Here is a 25240-nt window from a genome sequence, read left to right as displayed (position 1 = left end):
AACTGCTCTAACATTAAATATTACAAACTAGGGTTTAGAAAGTACTTATTTTTTCCGTTATAACTATTATAGAAATTAAAACTTCAAATAATCAAACTTGTCAAAATATGACAATCAAAATTGTCATTAGTATGACAATAACAGACACAATAATCATATAGTACAATTTGATACATAAATATGTTAATGGCAGCATAATAAAACGTGATATTTACGCTTTAGTATGGCAGAAGAGATTTTGCAGTTTTATTTTGATTTCACGCTTTCTTATTTAAAACATAAAGTCAGTGAAAGCCGTACAACATACTCCAATTACTTCAATGATCAAGATAAACTTTCATATTGAGGTTTCTATGAGTTCATTCTGTGAAATAAAAAAAACTGGATGACTATTTTTAGGTACGGCAGTGTAGCGGCAGGTTTTAGTTCGTGTTTTAGAAACAATCTGTTGTGACGATACAATTATCTTTCGAAAAAATACCTAAAGCGGGCGGTACACGATGCTGAAGTGAATTTGTGGCAAAAATGCCGTAATGTTTTAAATAAACTATATTATTTTCTCATTTCTTGTCAATGAAACATAATTTTTCTACAATGTCTACAACATCGTGTTCAAATGGGGCTTAGTGTAGTGGCATCTATTTTGGTAATTTTGTTATCATTATTTGGTAATATATAATCGTAAAATCCACAGATATTCACCCATCTGGAAACACAGATATTCACCCATCTGGAAATTCATCTGTTGCTACTCACAACTACAACGGAAAATCGGGTGTAGTATTATATACACGATAACGGATTGGCAAGGAAAACGCTTTAGATTAACAACAACAATATTCAAGAGAAAAAAAAACAAGTGGCAGAAATATCAAATAATATTGAGCCCGTAATTTACTGCGATTTAAGAGGATTTTACGAATATCGAAAACTGAACATGAAACGTGGCAATATAAGTTTATTTGATCTGTATGCTGCAGAAGTGTATTGTAGAATCAAGGAGAAAATTAAAATTCTTCCTCTTGTCGGATATCTTGCGTGAAAAATATCCCAAATTTGAAAATATTTCTTAGAGTACAACGGTGAGCTTGATGTGGCGGTACGCTTGTAACTTTAGCCTTTTACAAGAAAATAACATTATAAGAGCATAACACTATTTTATGTTTGAACTTTATCTCTAGAATATAGTACAAAAAGATTGAATAGTTAATTTAAAAATCTAATTTTTCAAATCGCGCGTATTATTTATTTGCTCAGCTAATTCTTGCGCACCCAGGGACTGCGCCAATTCTAATACCAGTAAGGTTGTAAAGATGAAGCAAATACTCACCTTAAAAGCAAGCATATTTGTTTCAGCTTCGTTTCTCTTCGATACCGAAGGTTTTCTGGACGTTTTTGTTTAAAATTCGTACAAAATGAACTGGTTGAGACCAGTATACGCCACTGGTAATAGAAATAAAATTTTTAAGAAATAGTTAGTACACGGAACAAGAACAAAGACGCAAAATATTTCTGACTGTCTAGAAGGCGTATGCAGATAAACACGAGGGAGAGGGTTGGGAATTACTAGTTTTACATACTTTTTCTGGTAAATTCATAGACTGGACAGTCAACAATATTTATTATAGGCCTTCGAGCCTGGACATAGTATTTGTGACAATGACCGTTTTTTAGCTATTTTTTAAAGTGACTATAAACAGCAATGCATAGTACTGTTCACAGTACTGTTTCAGTTGATTGCGAGAGTTTTACTTTGGTGGATATGTGGACCAAGTGAACAACGTTGAAATGTGCGGGATGCACTTTTAACCATATCTGCATTACATAGAAATCCGCGCCACAGCCTAAAATAGAAGAAAAAATATTGAAAAATGGAGCGTACAAAGAATTGGGATCTATTTACCATGTTAACAATCAAAGCAATAGAAATGACCTTTTTAATTGCATGTGCTTACGATCTTAGAAATTCGCCCCTTTTTACTATATATTTCCAGGGTTGCAGCTACGTCAAGCGTGAAAAGCAAATTTTGTGCTATAATAAAACCCTGAACAGTTGCGGATGCACGATATTTTTTATTTTGCAAAGTTTTGCCCAAATTCATTGTTGTACTAGAAGGTGGATTCTAAAACACACAGGAAGCAGATTGCGAACAAAATTAATTAGATAGAATTCTGATACGTCTATATAGCTGAATTGATATTTCCAAACTCAAAATTTCAAAGAGAGTTTTCATTTCAACTTATTTGGTTTATCGTTGACCAATCTATCTTTTGTTTGTGCTTCTATTCTCGATTGGAACAAAAAATCAATTCACTACGGTTTTCTCCGTTTTTAACATTATGATTGAATTAATGTTTCTGTTTTGTCGGGTTTACAGCTCTAGTATTCAAGTTTTATTTTCTAACTATAATAATGTGACATAAAAGAGTAATTCCAGGATGAAAGAGGAAGCAATAAAAAATTGTCTCTTAAGTCATGCAAAAGGTGTAATGACTGTCAAGTGATTGTGAAATTTTTGCAGTGTCACATTGAGTACTGGTGTTTTTCTTTTGGCAGTATAGTAGTATCAAGAATATGTTGAAAGGAGATGGTACCTTTACCGTTGTGACATTTTCAGATTTAAGAAAAGTTTATTGATTCATATACTACAAAAATGTGGCGAATCGACAAACTATTTGTGTAGTAGACTAGTTTTTATTACTCACAAAATTTAAAACCAATGGTAGCTAAGATAATAACCAATTAATCGATCGTCCGCGTTGGTGACAAAACTAACAATGCCAAAAAAATCACGTTTTTAGTGTGCGCTAAACAGATTTCGTTAATTAGCAACAATTTGATTTCACGTCACTCTTCTTGATTTATAGCTATTATTTCAAATTGCTGATTTTAACAGATTGGTTAGGTTTCATAAAACATATAATAAATCTTCAAACATTCAATAAGTTCTTTTTTTTTGACTCGGTGATGAATTTGAATAAGTAAATACTTAAAAAAATGTTTTTTAACGACAACAACTTTGCGTTAAGCTTGGGTTAAAATGTTCTTATATTTTATAATCGTTAATATATATTTTGGCTATTACAGCACAACGAAGAAGGAGAAACTTCTTTGCTATCCGTTTGTCCTGATAGTTACAATGCAAATATCTATATTTAGATTGAAACTATAGCAACGTTCTGTTACTTTCAAAAAATCTCTGATGAACCAAAAAAGTGGGTTGGTTGTTTACGAAAGTAATTAACTTCAAAGGGAAATGGCGTTTTTAAAATAAGTTGCAATGTATGATTTGCAGTATCAATTACACAACCAAGTTCAACAATACGTTAATACGTTATCATGGTTACTTTTTGTTTCGTTAAACAAAATGGTATGTTAAAAACAGTAAAAGTACAATTGAATAATAGTTTTTATTTTCACATATCAAGCTAACTTACACAAGTTCAAGTTGAGATATTATATCATATAATTACAATAGAACGCCTTAACTGCAAGCTTTACAGAAACTTCGCTCGAGTTTAACACGCCTAACCCAAAGCTTTATAGAAAACTTCGCTCAAGTATCGTATTTTTTAAAGAGCTTATTATCAGATGAAACAGTGGTGATCTGAAGTTCGCATACAAACATAGAAAAGTCGTTATCATAAATGTGAATGTTTGTTGTTATTACACGTTTTTATAAAAATACTGAACTTCTAGACAAGGGGAGGGCTTCCAGAAGGGGATGGAAGAGAGGAAGTTGGGTTGAAAAGGTAATTAAAATTAGAATTTGGGGAGGATGAGTTAAAACAAATAGGGGCGGGGACGAAGATTATTTAATTAAATGAAATGTCACTGCAATGCAACATACAACATTGTTTTTGATATTCCTCAGATTATTTGCGTTCTGATATACTGTTTAATTTATAGGCTAAATTGAATTGACTGAATGTTAAGAATGAGTTAATAAATGAGACGAGTGGGTGTGGTTGCATTCGTACCTGCGCAAGCGCCAAAAAAGCAAACTTTTTTGCAAGCAGTTGAGTTAAAAGCCAGATCGTTATAACTTTCGGATGTTATTTCTTAGCATTACCTGCTTGATATTGGCACAATTAAAACTCTGATTGGCTTGCTTTTCACACAAGCAATCCGTGGATTACTCCAAATGTGTTGATATCATCATTTCGAATGGCTTGGATGAAACCAAGTCGTTACCTTAGAAAATTTAAAATTGTAGCCATAATACTGCTCTCATCAAAGTATAATGAATAACACTAACTTTTATCAGTTCAACTATTTTTTTTATATTTTTAATTAGTGTCAATGAATTCCGTAAAATGCACGTCGGTCATTTCTAAAGTGAAGTTACCATGGATAAATTTCGTAACTGTTTACTTGAAAGTCGTTTTCGTACATGACGATACAAAAATTTTTATACGATATCCTATTCCTGACAAGTTTCATCAACAAAACTTAGCCATTTAAAAGTTTCTTGAGCTGGTAAAATTAAGCGGAAAAAAGTGATCAAATTTTTTTCTGCAATATGTTAGAGCAGCATTTTAGGAGTTAAAAGAAGGAGCATTTTAGGAGTTATAATAAAAGAAGTGAGTTGGTGGAGAAATCCATCCTCAGTGCTACCCCCCAGAATAAACAGGGCTAAAGTTCATCTGTGTATGCGCGCACATCCTGACAGGCAAGATAAGAAGCACTACCTAACACAAATTGGCTGTTATCTTTTAACCAATTCCTGGGATCTGGAATTGGGTTTCCTAAACTAGCTATCAATTTCTCTTTTTAAGTGCAAGTTTTAATTATTTTGGCATGAGTTGCTTTTTTTATCTTTATTTCTTCCATCGTTGTGGTCTGTTGTTTATAATTTTTTCTTTGTATGTTCGTTGTTCTTAAACACAAAATCACAACATTACGTCACGCTGCAACTCGTCAATTATCTGGACAATTGCCAGCAATTGGTTTCAGTGTCATAAAGCTCTTTGCCATGCTATCAACAAAGATGTTTTTTAAGGGAGAAAATGTATAAAAAATTATTTTCGATCATGTTTTACTTCTCATTCACTCAAGTGATTTATAAAGTCGCTTTATAACATGCTTGTCAAACATCGCAATGTGCTTCAATCTTAGCAACAGTTGTAATCACATTTCAGAAATAGGGTTTAGCATGCTTTTGTATTAAATAAGGTTCTTATTATTGGAACTAATAATTTTAAAAAAAACAAGTCTGAATTTAAATTGCCTAAGCAAATTTATGCAACTTATCTCTTACAATAATATGAAGAGTGTGTCTGTAACAGGCAAAGTGGTTTATATTTTCACAATTTTCTTTAAAAGCGTCTATAATATATCCCCTATAAAAATGTTCCCTATTTTAAAAACGTTTTGTTTACAATTGCAATTGTCTAGAAAAAATCATGTGATAAAACAAAATGATTTTATTAGTTAAGAAATTCATTGTATGATAATATAAATTTACAGTGACAAGTGCTTTGTTATAAAATATTGTGCAGATAAGTTACAGGCAATTAAAGTTATTGATTTCCGCCCCTTAAGGGGGAATCTTTAAAATCACCTTGAAAGATAGAGAGATAGGGATCACCTAGAGTCTGGACGCGCGTTGTCAAGGATAAGGTATTTACACTGCGCTTGGAAATTGTTGTTTTCGGACTTTCAATTTCTTAAAAGCTAATAGAAATGCGTTATTTGATATTTTAGCTAATAGGAACTCAGATTGTCAGAATCTGATAGTCATGGCTTTCTCCTGCGAGATTTTCTTTCGAAGTTCTTTGAGTTCCAGGTCCCACAGGCCAAAGTTTCTTTCCCAAAACAGTCAACTACCCTTCCTCTTGATATGTTTGAAACTCCAAATTAATTTTTTGCAAAACAGGATGTTTGGTCGACTTCTTGGGTAATAAATGCATGCTGTATCTTTTAAGCTAGCTAGTTTGTTCGTAACTTAGCTATGAGAAAGTGATTTATATTTGCGATTCTTCAGAGTGTTTAAAGCTCTTTTTTTAAGCTACACAATTTTCTAGCATTGCTGCTCAACTAAGCAACGACCTTCCTTATTGCTTATGTAGTTAAGGATTAACATTTACATGTACGAAGTATTGCATAAAAAGTTTAACATAAAGAAGATAAGTGTCATCTTATAATTTTAACATCGCTGAAATGCAGCAGCAGCAGATCAAACGTTTTAATTCATTGTACGTACTTTTTCATTGAAATTGACAACAAATCACTTTGTGATATAAAACATAAATAACTTTCAAATGTTCTTGATTGGATTCCTCTAGGGTTTTCGTTTAAAACGTTTTTCAGCTTTCTTAATGAAATTGCTAACAAACATTTTTGTGATAAGAAGCACACTAAATTTTAAAAAGGCAATTAGTGGATTGTTCCACGGTTTAATTAACTAGTATAATATATAAATAGTTGAAAAACCGCACAGAAATACGCTTATCCCTACTCATAAAAGGATGCAGACAACGCGCATTTTTTGTTTCCGTAACAAGACTTTTTTTGCGCACGAGCAGACAGACGGAATACGGCTATTATTAAAGAGACGAGTCGTTAGCCCGTGGAAAGATCCACGGAGTTGCCTGTCCTTTATATATTACATTTCGTGTTTCCGTAACAGGATGCGGTAACCCTTTTGAACACACAGACAAAATACCGCTATTATTAAAGAGACTAGTCGTTGCCCGTCCTTTATATATACCCGTCGCAACAAAGTGGATAAAATTATATTGCATTTGATATTCGTGTTTCCGTAACATCATTTTTTAACTCAGCGGGGGGTCCCCGCAGAGACAGACAAACGGGATACGGCTATTTTTATGGAGACTAGCCGGGCAACCCGGCATCGAAACGGGGTAAGCCAACCGTTAAGGTGTGATCCGGCGTTGAGCACTCTGAGGAGCGCTTAATAAGAGCTGTAAACTGTGTCACACGATCAGGTGGAACACTTTAGTACAGGTATACAGTATGTCGTAAAACAAGTAAAGCGCATACACCATTATGGTGTGGCGACTGTAACATAATTTTCAAAAAATAACTTTAGCGCAGCAATAGCTGAAAAAAAGTTTACAAAGCGTTGTTACTCCGTTATAGCAAAAACAATCAAACAATATTATTTTATTTTGCGGAATAAGTTTTTGTTAACAGTGCAGCACAGACGTATAGGGATAATACCCTTTTGAAAAAAGCTTTCTCGTAGACTCTGTTTAAATTAAAACACAAGAAAAAGTCCATTGCTAACACAGGGCTGAGCAGTTAGTTCAGGTAAACAGTGTTGCCCATCCGTACAGGCGTGATACTCGATAAAGTTTAAAAATTAGTGCAGGTTTTACAAAAAACAGTCTGTGGTTAAAACTGGGCTAACCGCTTAGTACAGTTAAACAGAGTTGAACAGACGTATAGAAATACCCTTTTCCAAAAAAACTTCATTGCAACTTCGGTTTAAATGAACACCCTGTCGTTACCCGTCCAGCTAAAACAATTGCTCAGCCATTTAATTTGCACAAAAAAGTTTCAGGAAAATAATAAAAGATGTTAGCTACCTAGCTAACTGCATTTAGCATAAGAATTATCGCTTAAGAATATTGTTGTAGCCAAACGGCATTTTTATCTCTATGCTCTCACTCTGTAGCCAAAGATAGGAGCTAGCTAAATGGCTACATCCTCAACATAAAAATAAATGTTGGCTAGGATAAAAAGCTGTTATACCATACAGATTAGTAATAAGTAAGGCTCTAGCTAGCTAGCCTTTAAAATCTTCGTTCCAAGCCAAAAATTCTAAAAATAATGCGTTCAAGGCTTGTACATGGCTAAAAAACGTGACAGTATATTTATCCTAGCATTAAAAACATACAGAAAACAAATATTTCCAAAGTAAAAAGCTTTTAGAACACAAAAATGTCAAATAGATCAACAAACCTAGCGCTACTGACCACGACCACCTTCAAAACTAAAATTGCCACCATATTTCGATCCTCATGTTTCTTTGTTGGCATGTCCAGGCCGCGAAAATTTTGGATTGGTTTTTCGAAGAAACAAGCTTTTTAATTAGTATAGTACGTGCGAGCGGTCAAAACGAAGTCAGTTAAACTATCAGTAAAACTGTCCTATTTGTTTTTTGAGGCTCTTGCGAAACCGGCAAATGAAATCACGGGGGTAATTATTTTCAAAAATGGCGTATTAAAATAATTTATTTATTTTGTTGACTTAATTTATTTTCCTTGATCTATATAATAATACGCCAGTTCTGTCTGTCTGTCTGTGACTTTTGCAAAGTGGATAAACCTTCTTTGATAAAGTCTATAAAACATCGTCTATAAATTTGTTCTGTAAATTACCAAACTTTGACGTTAAAGTAATATTGACGTCAAACGAAAGTATATTAAAATTAGTGAAGCCATTGCATTGCACTTTTAAATATGAGGCTAAATAACTTGGAAACGGGTGGAAATAACTGACGTCATCTCCTGCGTAGGTAACTAGAGACCACCTGGGACCAATTTGGGTAAGTTTCCCAAACCTAGGTCCCCGAATCCGTTTCGGAATAGACGGGTTGATGACGTCACCAAAAAACCTTCAACCCTAATATCTCTGCAACCGTTTGTCAAAAACACGCGATCCTATACATTATCTTGATCAGCGTTTCAAGACCTATACAATGAAGTCAGCAGGTATACAAATTTCTAAATAAAAAATTTTGGGCGGTTGACTGGCCATTGCTGACGTCAGCAAAATTTTAAAACCCTTATATCTCATTAAACGCTTATCAAAAAGACATGATCATATACATTTTCTTGGTCAGCGTTTAAACCTCTGCACAGTACAGGCAACGATTAAATTAAATTTCACCAAAAATTTTTGTAATTGCACTGCTGACGTCAGCAAAAAATCTAAAACAACCTATTTTTCCATTGTCCTTCTGCCTAAGTGGATTTTTCCACGGGCCTTATCGACTAGTTATGGTAATAAAACAAAGTCATTAAATTAATTCAGGAAATAAATTAACTTCTTGAGTTTACTTCAATTAATTATTAATTTCAATTAAGTTTTCGAATAAACAACCCCATGGTTTCTAAAAACTCGCGGAAAGATCAAGAGAATATCGGTAACTCTTTTGAACAGACAGACAAAAATACGGCTATTATTATAGAAACTAGTCGTTAACCCGTGGAAAAATCCACGGGGTGCCTGTCCTTTATACATACTGCATTTCGTATGTCTCGGTACTTGAGTTGCCATCTTGCGCAGAGACAGACAGACGACGCTTTATTATAGAGATAGTCGTTGCCCGTTAAAAAATCCACGGGTTTGCCCGTCCTTTATATTTACCCGTTGCAACAAAATGGATAAAAATATATCGCATTTGATATTCGTGTTTCCGTAACATCATTTTCTAACTCAGCGGGGGGTTCGCGTAGACAGACAGATAACGGCTATTATTATAGAGACTAGTCGTTAGCCCGTGAAAAAAACCACGTATTCACCCGTCCTTTAAATTTACACGTGGCAACAAAGTGGATAAAAATATATCGCATTTGATATTCGTGTTTCCGTAGCACGATTTTCTAACTTAGCGGGGGGTCTGCGCAGAGACAGACAAAATACGGCTATTATTAAAGAGACTAGCTGGGAAACCCGGCGTCGAAACGCCTGGGTAAGCCACAAGTCAAGGTGTGACCCGCCGTTGAACACTCTGTGGAGCGCTTAATAAGAGCCGTAAACTGTGCCACACGGTCAGGTGGAGCGCTTTAGTACAGGTATGCAGTATGTCGTTAATGGAGTAAAGCGCACACAACACTATAGTGTTTCGGCTGTAGTGTACTTTTGAAAATATAACTCTACTGCAACTTTAGGTGAAATAAAACACAATTTAAAACCTTTTGTTACACCGTCATAGGAAAAACAATTGGTTAATTTTGTTTTGTTTTGCGAAATAAGTTTCAGTAAAGGTTAACAAATTAATTGTGACACTGGGCTGAGCGTTTAGTACAGGTAAACTGTGCGGTACATGCGTTTAGACTTAAGACCCTATTTAAAAAAACTACTGCAGCTTTGGTTTATATACAAAACACAGGATACACTCTGTTGGAACGCCGGGTTAAGCCACACGCTCTGTTACCCGGCGTTAAACACCAGAATGAGTGATTAATAAGAATTTTTTAAAAAGTAACTTTCCACAGCTTAAGCTGAAAGAAAGAACACAAATTACAATTCCTTGTTTCCCCGTCAAAGCAAAAAAAGCTGACCAACCTTTTTATTTTTCGGAGAAGGTCCCCGGTGAAAGTTAGCACAGATAGACAATGTGACACATCCATATAGGTATAATGCCCTTCTTCGAAAAAAACGTTATCGCAACTTCAGTTAAACACAAACATAGGAAACAGCCTGTCATTAACTCTGGAATGAGCACTTAGTCAGTTAAACTATGTCGCACATGAGTATATTGCAACTTTATTTTGAAGCATAAGTTTTCATAAAAGTAATAAAAGTGGTAGCTGCCTAACTTCATTTAGCTTAAGAAGTAAGAATTGTGTTGCAGCCAAACTGCATTTAGCTACTTTCACTTTTTAGCTAGAGGTAGCTAGGGAGCAACGCAAGAAAAATTTCACTTGCAAGCCTAAATGCCCTTCGTCAGCGTAGCATGTTTCCGTCAGCTTGTTGAGGCCGCGAAGAACTTGGATTAGTTGTTATTAAAACAGAGCCTCGTGATTGGTTTATTACGCGTAAGCGTCGGTCATTGACCTGTGGAAAGTCCATAGAAAATTTTCCCGTTGCAGCAGAGTCAATAAGATTATATCGCATTTGTTATCTTTAGTTTAAAGATTTCATACGTGGTTTAGCATAATCCAGTGTTGTCCCACATAGAAAAAACGAACTTAGTCGAAATTTTATGCTTATGTCTACAATTTCAATTTGCATTTGACAAATTCAAGATTGAAAAATGCTATAAATCCATGTTGCCAATACAATGCTTTTTTAAATGTGTGGTTTTGAAATATGGCATGACATTAGAACTTGCTTAAAAAGGTTCTTGCAACGACATCTGCTCAATTTCATTTTATAAACTCAGATTAGTAAAACTTTTGGATCGTTAATATGTACCTGAAAAAATTGTTAATTAGCCCATTTAGCTACCTAGCTACCATATTTGCTCTGTCTTTTCCATTAAATTTTCTCTCTTAGTGAAACCTTGAAAGGGTATTTCATGAAATAAGAGTTAACGCAGACGAGTAGAGGCAAATGCTTGGATCAAATATCTATTGGGACACTGGGAGCGATTGACAAAGAGCGGTTGCATTAATGACAAGGAATTTATAAATCATTAAATTGGAGAAAGGAAATCAATGTGCATCCGTAAAAGCTTCGATGTCCCGTAGATTGATACTGTTAGATTAATGTCCGGGACTGAGTCCTATCGGAGATTGGAGAGGTTTTAAAAAGGACTATGGAGAAGTGTGTAATGACTGTCCTGAAGAAAGATGTTTTGGAAGCAGCTGACAACTTGCAAATGTGTGCGGGTCAGAATTCTGGCCGTGAAATGCCTTGCCAGAATTCTGGCTGTGAAATGCCATGCCATGAATAAAATATTGACGATTTTGAATGATTTTGAATGATTTTTGCAGATTGATACTAAAAATGCCTTCAATTCACTCAATAGATCCATGATTATTCATATTATAAAATTTTTTGTCCAGTGATTGCTACTTACGTGTCAAACTGTTACAACATACCTGCCAGACATTTCGTTCTTGGCGGTACAGAGGTTTTTCTGCATTTAAACGGCAGCTGATATGTAGATTGTTCTTCAAGGAACCACTGATCAGACCATATTTTAAGTCTGTCAGCTATGAAAACATCTTTATTCGTTCCGAAATGTTCTAGAATTATGTGTGTGTATTAGAAAAAAAAATTTTTTTAAAAAGTTTATGTAACCATGCTGAAAAATATATAAAAAGACAGAAAGTTAAAAGAAAGACTGCAGGAACACATTTTGTTTTATTACATATTTTACATAATTTTCACAGCAGTTTGATATAATATAGTCTAACAGTCTGTCATTGTTTTGTATCCAAAGTTTGTCCTTTTTCCTAATACGATGGTTGAGCAAGCCCTCATTCTTCTGCAGAAGTCTCGAGTTTGGATATAACTAAAACCCTCAATGCACCAGCAGTCTTTCATTGTGCGAAGTGTTTGTTTTTAGTAGTAATTTATATTTTCTGTTGTTAGACTAACAAATTACAAGGGATATACAATGTTAATTGTTTCTAGGTGGGACTAAAAAGAGAATTTATTGCATTCTCCTACTCAGAGCTCTTTTAGATGTGTTTTGTCAAAGAACTCTGGGGACGAAAATGATTTTATCCTTAAAACTCCCGAGCTTTTAGAACCCAGTATTTATGTCCTTGTTCAACAAAGGTACTGTTCTTATTGACTAACCTAATCCAAAAGAAATTAGATAAGCAAAGAAGTCCCAAGATGAGGTTGCTAATTTTAATTAATCGCTGCTCCACTATTACTACTTTAGGTCTCGTTTACACGTTGCGGATAAAAATTATTTGGAAATGTAATGGACTAGTTTCTAAATGTAGTCACCTATCTCCATTAGGTGTACACACTAACGCTTGTTTGAAAAGTGGCGATTAGCTTTAATTCTGCTGGTCACGATCTTTCAACATCGGAACGAAATCTTCATTTCGGCTATCGGATAGGCTGGGATCCGCGGATTCTTTATCTGGAACGTGTAAACATGGTGTCAGAAACACCAATATACAAGAATGTTTTCGGCAAATCTTACAATTAGTGACATGCAAAGAAAAGCTTGATTAACTTCGTCCCAATTCCCAAAGGCAAATTTTAATGTTCACAAAAATAACATTCTTCAATTGTCCTGATTTTTTATCTTCTCAAACCTTCCTCTAACGGTTATGATATTCACGAGGTCTCAAAACGTCAACTTTCTGTTCCCGTTAACTCGAAAACATCATCATCAAAAGTCATTCATTTAAAGTCATTCCCTGGCAATAAACACCTCACGATTTCGTTGGTGATTCTATAAGCGTCATTAAGTTAAAAAGTCGTCATTCATTCACAATTAGTGTAACAAATTTTATTGGTCGATAGTATTTGAAGTCCGAATTTGTTTTAATCAGTGATATCTTTTTGATAAGTTAAGAAAGGCGTGTCGTAAGGAGGACATAGCCTCGCCCGCGTGGTATGTCGCAAGGAGGCATTGTCCTTGCCTCGTTTACTGCATGTGCTCGAGATATAACATCGGATCGACAATTTATTTTGACTTACGAAACTTAGTACACCATTATCATAGACATTTCTTTAGAAAGTTCTTAAAAGAAGTTACAACAGGTTATCTTCTATTAAGTTGTTCCCTTTATTGCAAAAAGCTGCTAAAATAATGTAAAACACGACTCCGATTACTTTAATTGTGTCTGGGAATTACTTAGGCGTAGGAGGAAAGTGGACAGCTTACTCATGTTTGCCTTACGGGAAATCGTCAACATTTGTTTATCACTTACACAGGTTGTAAATAGAAAATGGGTAATTACTGATTCTGGAAACTAATTTAGTTAAATGACAAATTGTTATCTCTTAGTGCGTCTCTTTTCTTCCTTCTTTTACGTTCTGCAAAGAATTCCTTCGTTTATAAATTTTCTTTCAACTTTTCCAATTATAAACTTTCCAGTTTGAATTACTTTTTATAGTTAGCACATGACAAACAAGCAGATGTGTGTCCCTTCAAGGAATTGTATGTGCAAAGAATACGTCTGTGCAGATTCGTTACGGTTTAGATTGAATACCGATAATGGGGTTGACGAAATTACCATAATAAACATTTTATTGAAACATAAAATACTAAAAAATAATAACACGGAGTTATATCTATTTTGCTACGTAAAAAAGGGACATTAACAATTTCCATAATTTATTGTCATATTCAGTAATAATTTAACTTAAAGATAACTTAATGATCTTTTGTAGTCATGTCTTTTTTAAATTTAAACGAAAACAAATTAAAGTAAAGGTTGAGTATGTAATACCACATCTGTTACAATGTGTTAAATGGGTCGCTAGGTAATTAAAAATGAAGGCTTTTTAGATGATCATGTGAAATTTTGATTTTTCGCAACAAAATCTCAACAAAACTGATTTCAACAGAGACTGATAGACAGTTGTGACACTATTTTTATACCTCTTAAATGATCGTGACTGGCGGCACTTGTGAACAAGATCTATTTTTATTCACTTTAATATAGCAATTTTTGTGTTACTAAATTCGTCTCGGAGAAATCAACAATTTAAATTACAATTTTGTTTTCTCAATTTAGACAATTATTTTGACAGGATTACCTGCATGGCAATGCGTATTCTATAAAATTTCAAATTTAATGAAGAATCAGATAAAGTGATGGCTTTAGACAACATGTTAGTAAACCTCCTTGATGTTACTCCTTGCATGTTTTTTTTATAAAAAAATGTTTCCCATTAAAATATACAAGACAGTATTAGCAAAAAATTATCCTAATAACATGCTCATCTAGCAATATTGCTTGTATGCTAAATGAAGTATAAGCAAAAAAAGTTCGTTTGTGACTCGTATCAACTTATCATATCATTTATGATTTTTCTCAGGTTTCATTTAGAGTATCTTTTCCACGCAAAATCTAGTTGTCTTTCTGTCAGTTAAAATAGGCTGCATAAACAAAAGCAACTGAGGTTGATTTTTACACTAATCTCAAATCTTTCAATCTGTGTTAAGAATATGCTAAGAATATATCAGGATGGTTTTTGCTTAAAAGTTAAGAATATTTATATTAAAACGAAAAAATACTATTCTTATTAAAAGTATCGTGTAGCATAATCAAGGATACAAAATTTTTAACGGCAAAAAAAGGGCCAGTTGATCAGAATAAACTTTTCAATAATTTTTTTATAAGGCTTGAGACCAATTACAGCCTGTTATTTGCAAAGCGGAAAAAACGAATTACTGATATAAAGATATGACAATAACATTGGAAAAAGCTACGAATTCCATTTTTATTTTTCCTTAGTATTTCCCTGTTCGACGAATTGGCGTTGTTCTTTCATCCCAATTGAAGGAATCTAAGTCAAAACGCAATCACGTTCACTAAATATCGACTTAAGTAAGTTCAAGACACGTTTTCATAAAAATTTAGTACAACCTTCGACCTTACCATTTTTAACAAAAATTGGTGAGGTCAACAAGACCATTAGTTGTATCATATGTGTAGACTAACACAAAGGAACAGAGAGGGCGTTTCTGATTATCTTGCTCCACCCAAATGGGGTTAACGCCATATTATTATTTGATAGCAATTTCAAGTTTTAAAATTTATAATAAACTGCAAAAAACATAAAATATTTCCTTTTATTTTTTTCTTTACATTCCTGTCTGAATGAGTGACCTATAAACACTTTTCTGAAATCACAAAAACTTATTTTCTCTTTGGCATCGATAAGATTTCAAATTATAACAAAATACTTTTCAGAAATTCGTCAACATTTTTTGTCTTAGAAACATATTTAATTTTCTCCTAGATACCATAGTCAAAAGGTTTATACAAACAACGCAGCTATTTGGTTACAAGTTCACAAAGAGTTTTTCCATTATTTAGTCACGTTTTAAAGTAGGTGGCTATAGTTGGATACCTTTTTGCTGATGTGTGCATCTTTGAGAGTAATGTTTGTACGTTTATTGAGCACGATTTAACCTTTTGGTGACACCCACCTGCTGTTAAAATGATGTTTTTTTAAGCATTTAAAGTTTTTGTTTTCTTCCTGGCCCTAAACCTTTCTTTTAGTCACGTATGCACCTATTTACATCAATGCTCCTTGATAAAGAACGTTGTTACTGATAAAAAAAACTGTTCTACGTGCATTCATAGCAGGTGATTGTTCTTGTCACATATATGAGTGTAAATTAATTCAAATTGTGTGATTACCTTCTATGCCTTCAGAACAACATATGTTTAAATGCTTCGATGATGCAAAGTCATCTACAAAGAAAGAAAGTTCTCTGTGGAAGTTAGTTTTAAAATTATTATATAGGAAGCAAGGTTGAAGATAGTTTTTATGTATTCCATTTTAGTGACAAGTTTTTGATGAGGTTCGTTTTAGATTGAAGATATCTGCGACGTGTTTATTAGTAAGGAACACCATTCAAGTAAAAGGCATACAGCTGCATGTCGTTCTTTGGTGACGTTAGTTCTTCCCACTTGTGGTAAGAACAACACAAATTGTCATCCACAAGTTTACTTCAGAAGAAAGAAGAAAAACATGCGTGGAAAGCTGTAGAGTGAATGCTCCTATATCTACAGTACTCATGCTTATGGCAGTGCTAAAAGGTGGATGACAACAAGCAATGTTCCTATCAACCTGGATGGACATAAGTAGAGAGAAAAAGAAAAAGAAAAGATGGGACAAAACCTTGTAAGCTACTCACTTTCTTAATCCATTTAAAGTCTAAGGGCTTAATACTTAAAAAAGACACCAGTGAAAGGCTCGCGCGGTTTTTTAATTTTTAGTACTAAAAGATTCTTATTGGATTTCTTGAACTCAGATTGGATTCAGATTACCTATAAGCTGTTTTTAAATGTTTTTCCTACTGTTTTATTGGGTAGAAACAAGGACTGAGAAAATGCGTTTATACAGTTTTAAAATATTATGCCTTTTTATATATGACTTTGTTAAAAGCACAAACTTTCAAGTGAAACTAACTAAATAGCAAATCATTATTTTCAATAAGGATCATGTTGATTTCATTGAAATCGACATCAACTTGTTTCTGCACGATATTCAATTACTCAAAGGTTAGGACGAAAAGTTAATAAAAATATATTCCATGGTAAATTACTTTTTTAAACCTAAAAAATCCGGTATTGAAAGTTTTTTTTTTGAAAACTTTAGCCTCTGGATTTCTTTTTAAAAAATACGTGTATTGCAAAATTCCACAGACATTTATTTAGAATATGATAAATATTTACAAGAGATACGAAGGAAATAGAGTTATTTATTCTAGCGTCTAACAAAATATTTAAGTACGAAAACAATAAATAAAAGCAAAAAAATTCAGATTTGGCATATCATATCTATTGAGCTTTAATGCATATATAGAGATTGGACTAAAAATATTGGTGGTCTTTGAATGTTCGTCTGTGTTGTTTGTTTGTTTGTTTGGCAAAATAACTTTGTTCAGTGTAAAGTTAAAAGTGATGAGCTATATTTGTGACAAGGTAAAATCTTGAAGCTTAATAGTTGTTGGAGAACAGACTTTAATGTCAAATGTTAATCGATACGTATTTTTTAAATTTTAAAACTTTAAAACTAGAATATGTACTTTTTGTTTACAATGTTGTTGGTATGAATATTTGTGATCTTGAAAAATTCGTCTCACATTATTTTTGGCAATCGTAGTGTCTTAAAAACAAACCATTCATTTTTAATGATTTTTTTTCTCTTTGGCACTCAAAGTCCGCATTTTCCTAACAAATAAGGGTAATACCGTATTTATTGATATTTTAACTTGGACTTGACGAAAAACTAAGCGTTGAGCACCATAACCTCAAAGACTTTGTCAAGTTTATGTACTTATAATGGCAGCATAGAATGACTTGCTCTACTTAATTATCGTAATCACAATAACACCAAGCAAACTGAATATTTAAAAATAGTTAAGCGTTGAGAATATTGGAAAGAAAGAAAGGCGACTGGTTTTTTTGGACGTTAAAAAAATCTAAAATGTTTTATGAAGGAAAGTAAAAGTATAAATCAGTTAAATAAGATCCATGTGAAACAAAACAAAATTTATTTTGGACAATGATTGATTCACATTTAATTCCGTCATCGTGACACCACTACAGCACGTACACTGCCTTCCGAATTCAACTTTGTACTAACTTATCTACAGAAACAAAGGAATCAGAGATCTCCGTAAACTATTACTTTGGACAGGTACATTTTTAGAATGTTGTTTTTTTACTTGATTGAAAACAAAAGATACAGATCCCACATTTTTAAGAAAATACGTGACTACACCTCATGTGGAGGCACGGTAAAAAAGAAGAGTATTGTTTTTTTGTGCGCATAGTGGCGTATGGAATGTTCTTTCCGTTTTTTCTTAAGAAACCTTAAGCTTTCTCTTGTCTTCGCGTTTATTAGGGATAACGGTTTTTGTATCTATCAAGATTAGATTGATGAACCTGATACAGAGTAAAAAGCTGTTTGAAAATGTTTGTCAATGGTTACAAAACAAAAATATTGGGGAGGAAAACAATATCGCAAAACAACAAAAGCAATAACAACAAGAAGAACAAAAAATATATATCTATCTCATGTTTTTCCTTGTACTTCCATATTACGCTGGGTGGAATCTCTTAAAAACGGCGCGCCCATGTGGGTAAATATCATTATTAACCCCTACACTTTCTGTCATCATAATTAAATTAGATCATATCTTTTTTTTTCATTGCAGTACTGCAAAACAAACGCCCTTGTGTGAGAAATGAATTAAATTTAAACAATGCAAGAGATGTAACTGCGCAAACAAAATGTTGCTAGTACAAGGAGACACCTCACCTGGATAATCATTTCATTTACATCTGCTGGATATGGTGAAAATATACACCACTGCCAACAGTCATTTCCTGTCTGCCATAGATTAATAATCATTTAAATATAAATACCTGCGCCTAATCATTTTGACATTGCTATATTTTGACATTCTGTTGGAAAATTTGATATATTAGCAACTTCAGTCTTTTATAATTTGTTTTACCTTTATTATCTACTAAACACTTGGTTCCCGTTATCTTTAACTTCACGCTTTCAAACCTTGGTTTCGTAAGCATATACAGCCTCGCTATCTTGAACTCCTCCATCTCGAACTAATTTTTGGTTTCTGGTGACATATTGCAGCACCTCAAAGTTCTCAAAAATTTCGCTCAAAGAAAAAAGCTCTTCATAAACCTTTTTGCTTATGTTTTCGAACGCTATTTCAGTTTCGAATATTTTTATTCTTACCGTAACTGTGTTAAAAAAGCTAAAACCCAGCTAACGCGAATTTTCTCCTAATGTAATTTCATTAATCTACAATTCGCACTATCTCAAAAATCGCGTTAACTTGAACTTTTTGTCCGGTCCATTGAGAGTTAGAAATAACGGGAGTCGACTGTATATTATTACGTTACAGTCATAGGCTCGGTGCCAAAATTTGGAAAGTGCAATAGTTACGATTAGGTCAAGTGTAGATAGTCCCTGAAACATAAAGTTGCAATGAGCAGTTTTTACTAAGGGATTAAGAAGAATTCAATGTTTGTTTACCTAGGAATGGAAAAGGCACGATCGCGGAAGGATATTACAACAGACTACTGATTATTAACTATTCGCTGGTCCCTTTCTTATCTAAACATGTTCAAGATTGTTAACATCAAACTTAACCTGTCTTCCGCAGTCGGCATAATTGATATGGGTACCGATTGAAATGCTACGCAAGTGATATATATACATATCAACTTAAACTGGGAAAGTGATAATAAAGAATATGCGGTAAATTTCATTAAACTGAACAAATCGGATATTGTGTGATCTTCTAGCAATAATTAGTTAATCACGTGATAGTCCTAGATAGTAAGTTAACGTGCATTGTTAATTTTTGAACTTATCAATGTTCACCTGTCAGTGTTCAGTGTCCTTAAGCCTGAGGACTAGGACTTAGGATCTTAGGTTATTTGATTAAATCGATTCAGTTGACGTGGCTCGACGTGGATTATTTTGTTGAGCGAGCGCGCTAAAGAACGCGACTAGAAAAAACCCAAAGCTTTCTGCCTGGCCTACACGTGTGCAAATATAGTGACTTTGCACACGTGGCGAGCTGCCTTTGTCTTAATATTTTTGTCCAAGATTGTAGTTTATTTAACAACAACTTTGCTAAACATGCTATTTCGCAAACATTTACTAAAGATTTACTTCGGTATACGATTACATAACTTGATTTTAACATAGGGAACTTGTTAAAGGTGTCTATTTTTAGTTTGAAATAAGGAAGTTGAGTCATATATGCTGCCATACCCTTATTCTTGCAAAGTTTAGAGTCAATCTTTTTCACATATCAATTTTACTAAATCACAGCGTTTTGTTATTTACAAACGGAAATACCTGCATAGTTAGTGTAATTTGAAGTCTGTGTACAAAAATAGCCAGTTAAATGGGATTGTGCGGAATAAATAGTAACATTTAGTGTAATAGTGAGTTTTAATTGATTATATTTATAAAAACATTCAGCTACGTGACTGAACTATAAATGCATCTAACTTAATTAACGCAACAGTTAAACACCTTATATATATGTATTTGAACAGTTTTATCCTGGTCTAATTATATGATTTTTTTTACATATATCCTGGACAAGTTAATACATTAAACGCACACATAAACAAGGTAATTAAATCGTCGTCAGAAATAAGGTGAAATAAGCAACAAAAGTAATTAATTGATAACCGATATTATCTTTGTCAGCAGGTACTTAGTCATTCATAAATTATATAGAAACACAGCTTCTTTCTAAAAAGAATGCAATTGCCTTTTAATTCATAGGTTTATGCAGGAGGTCTGAAATAAAAAAAGCAACGTCATTTGGTAATCAAAATATACAATTGCCCGCAAAGAAATCATCAATTACCTTTAAATATTGCAGGCATGCCTTGGATACCAAAAATAAATGGAGGCCAATTATGGGTAAGTACTATAAAAGGAGGGCTTCGAAGAACTTCATGAACCATTCATCCACAAGAGAAAGAAACAAGTAGATCATATCCATAGGTCATCTTTATCAAGTAAGAAAAATACCTTTTTTTAACGAAAGTCCTTTGCTTTTCAAAGAATTAATATCACGCCGCTACAGCTGTACCATAATACATTATTTAATATAAATCCATTTCTAGAAAGAAGATGCTGTCTAAACGAGTATCAAAGAAAAAAGGCTCACCTAATATGCTGCATAGCGCATGGTATAAGCAAAACAGGAACCCATACAACGAAAAAACCAACCCAAAAGGCATAATTAATTTGGGAACAGCTGAAAATAGAATAGTTTACGACGTGGTTAAAGAAAAAATGAATTCTGTCAAGGCATCTGACATTCCAGAAAAATATACTCATTATTGCAAACTCTCTGGAACTGACGAGTTTCGAGATAAGTTAAATACTTTTTTCACGAACAATTTCAAGCCTTCTGTCAAGCTTCAAAGGGACGACATTTATGTGATGAATGGCTGTGGAACAGTCATTGAAGCTCTTGGATATTCACTCTGTGATGAAGGTGATGGTGTACTTATTCCTGCTCCATACTACTGTGGATTTGAAAGTGATTTGGAGCAAAGAATTGGCGTTAAAACATATCCTGTGCATTTAGAAAGTAAATCTCTTCATCAGGTGAAACCGTTTCAGTTAACAACTCAACTGCTCGAAGAAGCATTTATCAAAGCTGAAGAAGAAGGAATTCACATCAAAGCACTTCTTCTATCTAATCCAAACAATCCACTTGGAATCATATACACTGAAGAAGAACTTGAATCGTATATCACCTTTTGCAGTCAGTATAACATTCACCTTATTTGCGATGAAATATACATGATGTCTGTTTACGATGAAAACGTTGATTTCAAAAGCGTTCTTTCTCTGAAAAGTTACCTAAAACACAGTGATAAGATTCATGTTGTATGGGGCTTTAGCAAAGATTTCGGATTGTCTGGATTTCGATGTGGCATTGCGATAACGAAAAATGTGGATTTACAATCGGCTTTAACATCTGTTGGTTACTACACTAGTGTGCCTACTGCAACACAATACATTCTGGAAGAACTGATCACAGACGAAACATGGTTAAATAAACTGAAGTCAATCAATCATTCTCGACTAAGAAAGTCTCGCGATCTTGTCACTCAGCATTTACAGAAATGGGACATTCCATACATATACCCGACAAGTGGCTTATTTCTTTGGATGAACTTATCCAACTATCTCTTAAGCGACGACAAACAAGCAGAAGTAGATATGTTTAATAAGTTAATGAACCACGGATTATACTTAGTACCAGGATTTGCATTTGAATGTATCGAACATGGTTGGTTTAGAATCATAATTGCGCATGAATTGGACATTCTCCAGACTGGATTAGCTCGATTGAAAGATGTGTGTATACAAAACAATAATATTTCACCTGTAATTTTAACAGGTAATAAGCGTTCTCTTACATCAAATGAGTTTTTTCTTAATAAAAAGATTAAGCAAAAGAATTACCTAACAGACATTAATGGAAACAGGATATAGACTGTTAAACGAATGCAATTTTCTATAAACAGCTTGTAACGATAATATATTAGTTTTTGTATAAATTGTTTATCTAATTAATTAATGCAATTTTGCTGCATGTGTTAAATTTGTGGTTTTTTTGTTTAAAGTAAGCACGGTCATCGTGTTTTCATGAAGCGGTTAACAAAAATTCCACAACATTTGAAAAAATTTTATCTGGGATTTGAGTTGACGTCACATTCAGTGATATGATTTCTTGAAATGATTTTTTATTGCAGCGATAAGGTGATTGCAATATCAATTAATGCAATTTCCTTCTCACAAAATAAGTAGCCTAGACGAGAGAAACTGTTTTAAGCTCGTCCTGTATTTAACTCAGCTACATTTATCATTTATTGTTAAAACATATTTATACAGGTAAAAACCTTTTAACGTACATATACATTGCTATCAATAGGTGCCCTGTTAAACAAACAAAAAAATTAATGTATTGAGATTAGGAAAAATGTTAAAAACATATCTAAGTATGTATATAATATAAGTATGTTCGCTATAGGAGAGTGTAGAGAGAACACACAGTCGGAGAAAGTATCAAGTGCGAAGGACTTTTGTTTTCTACTAAAATTTTAAATTAGGTAAAAATAACATTTCCTATCAAACTGCTAATTACTTACAAATTCTAAAAGTATTAAAGTTATTAACGAAAAAAAAAAAAAAAAAAAAAATGGTGCGAATCCTGTAGAAAATAATATTATATTTACGTGAATAAGAATATACATTGTGGAAAATTACAAAAGAAAATGCGTTTAAAATACACTTTTGTACCAGCTCACTAAAAAACTCCTCACTAAAAAACTCCTCACTAAAAAACTTAAAGAATTGCCGAAATGACGTTCCACAAACTTTTGATTTCTAATATAACATTAGTTTTGATGAATTTGCTAAGAAAGTAAAAGTTTGTTATCTATTATTACCAATTCTTTAACTTTTCGTATATTAAGGAAATTGACATCTGAACTGCTTTCAAAGCAAAATAATGCGGAAACAGCGTGTGCCACGCTAGATCCTGATCTCTAGTGATGATAACCGACAGCTTTAATTCGTAACATGGGACAGTCCGTATATAGCTATTATTAAGGTCCAAATTTGTGACTGTCACTGTTTATTACTTGTTGTGAAACTACGGCAATATGTAGCGTTAGCTTACAACATTCATCGTCAATGAAAGCAGTTTCGTCACACATGCTGGCAAAACAGCATTTTCTATTACGTCGCCATTTACATTTAAATTAATGAGAAACTAAATGCTACGTGTTAAACGTTAAATTATACGTAATTAAGAATACGCAAACTATTTATAACAATCAAACGAGCAACCACATTTCAATTGCTCTTACGTAGATGGCTACAATACATGCGACCTTTAAAGTAAACAACATTTACAACAATGTATTAAATTTAAGAAACCGATTAGATCAAAATGCTTGGCCTACGTTCTTTGAAATTAATATGTAATTGCTAGGCTTCCTCTACCTTTATGTGTGGGGCCAACTATTAAGTATGTAGGCAAGCCGAGGGTGGAGGAAGGTGTTTCAAATTGAAAAAAGTGAAGAGGTGTTACGCATTATGCGTACATGTACTATCTATCTCTTTTTTACTTCCGACAGCATAAACTCTCAATTATCTCATGCTACGTAAACAAAAATCGAAGCAACAGAGGGGTACTACTCAACTGATTTCAGTACTGACAAATTAAAAAACCATTAAAAGCCTAAAATGATCAGATTTTATTGTAATAACTTGGGTACTAAACCTCGGAATGATGTGCGATATAGCAGAATGCTCACAGCCTGAAATAGCGTTAAAAGTTTTTTAAAATAGTTCATTTTGTATAGCAGCAGACTATGTTTTACAACTGGTTGGCTACGCTATCTTATATTAACTTAATAAATGACCTTTAGTATTCCTTAGTAATGTCAAAGATTTTCAATTTCTTTTAATTATATCAAGGTCAGTGAAGAAAAATCATCATTTAAGACAATTACTAGATTAAAATACCAAAATAGATTAATGGTTGATGACGAAAGGAATTGGCTCTCAGAAGTGCATCTCATTTAAATTAAAAAATGTTTAAACTTCCCAGAATGAAATAAAAAAAATAATCAGTTTGTTTAATAAGAAAAACTGACAGTAAATGTCAAAAAAGGCAATAAGGATAGAATTACTGTCTTTTATCCCCTGTTTCCACGTATAGTTTATAGTAGCATTAGAAAGACCCGATTTCAACATGTCTGAGGGGAGTCTGTGTATAATTAGAATCTCAATACCTTTAGCAAATAGTGTAGATAAAGTTGATTTAAAATAAAAAACGAGTACATGGATGGATGGCAGCGATTCGAGGAGCTGGAACTACCTCCCAAGGAGGCATTCTACAGCAAGCTGAATATGAATGGTATCAGCGACAGGGACTATACGTATGCGAAAGAGGTATGGGATTTCATTACCCCGGAGGGTGATAACGTCACCATGTGGGAATACCATGACATCTACCTGACCATAGACGTACTGCTATTGGCCGACGCCTTCGAGACATTTCAAGGCGTCTGCTTGGACAGCTACAGCCTTGATCCCGCCCATTTCTACTCCGCACCTGGCTTTGCCTGGAAAGCAGCCCTGAAATTTACGGGTATAAGGTTAGAGCTTCTCACAGATCCCGACATGCTCCTGATGTTTGAGAAGGGTATAAGAGGAGATATAACCCAGGCCGTACACTGATGTGCAAAAGCTAAAAATAAGTACAGTTTAGTGCATGTTTAGATATAAAGTTTTGTGTTGTTTATTGCAAATTGACAGTTACAATATGTCCCCAGATTTTACATATACAGACAA

General features: G+C 33.6%; 1 protein-coding gene across 1 annotated transcript; it reads left to right on the top strand.

Annotated features, from left to right (window-relative positions):
• The first annotated feature begins 20093 nt into the window (after positions 1-20093).
• Positions 20094-22369, top strand: LOC130653662 (probable inactive 1-aminocyclopropane-1-carboxylate synthase-like protein 2). Its single transcript, XM_057456183.1, has one exon. It carries the CDS (start codon positions 20990-20992, stop codon positions 22367-22369), a length of 1380 nt encoding a protein of 459 aa, XP_057312166.1. The 5' UTR covers positions 20094-20989.
• The last annotated feature ends 2871 nt before the right edge of the window (positions 22370-25240 follow it).

Source organism: Hydractinia symbiolongicarpus, chromosome 8 (assembly GCF_029227915.1).
Source record: "Hydractinia symbiolongicarpus strain clone_291-10 chromosome 8, HSymV2.1, whole genome shotgun sequence".
Taxonomy (NCBI): domain Eukaryota; kingdom Metazoa; phylum Cnidaria; class Hydrozoa; order Anthoathecata; family Hydractiniidae; genus Hydractinia; species Hydractinia symbiolongicarpus.
The sequence above is the reverse complement of the archived record's forward strand: the minus strand, read 5'-3'. Positions and strand labels throughout refer to the sequence as shown.

Excerpts from the sequence above, each read along its gene's own strand:
- LOC130653662 (XM_057456183.1), top strand. The coding sequence starts at position 20,990 with ATGCTGTCTAAACGAGTATCAAAGAAAAAAGGCTCACCTAATATGCTG.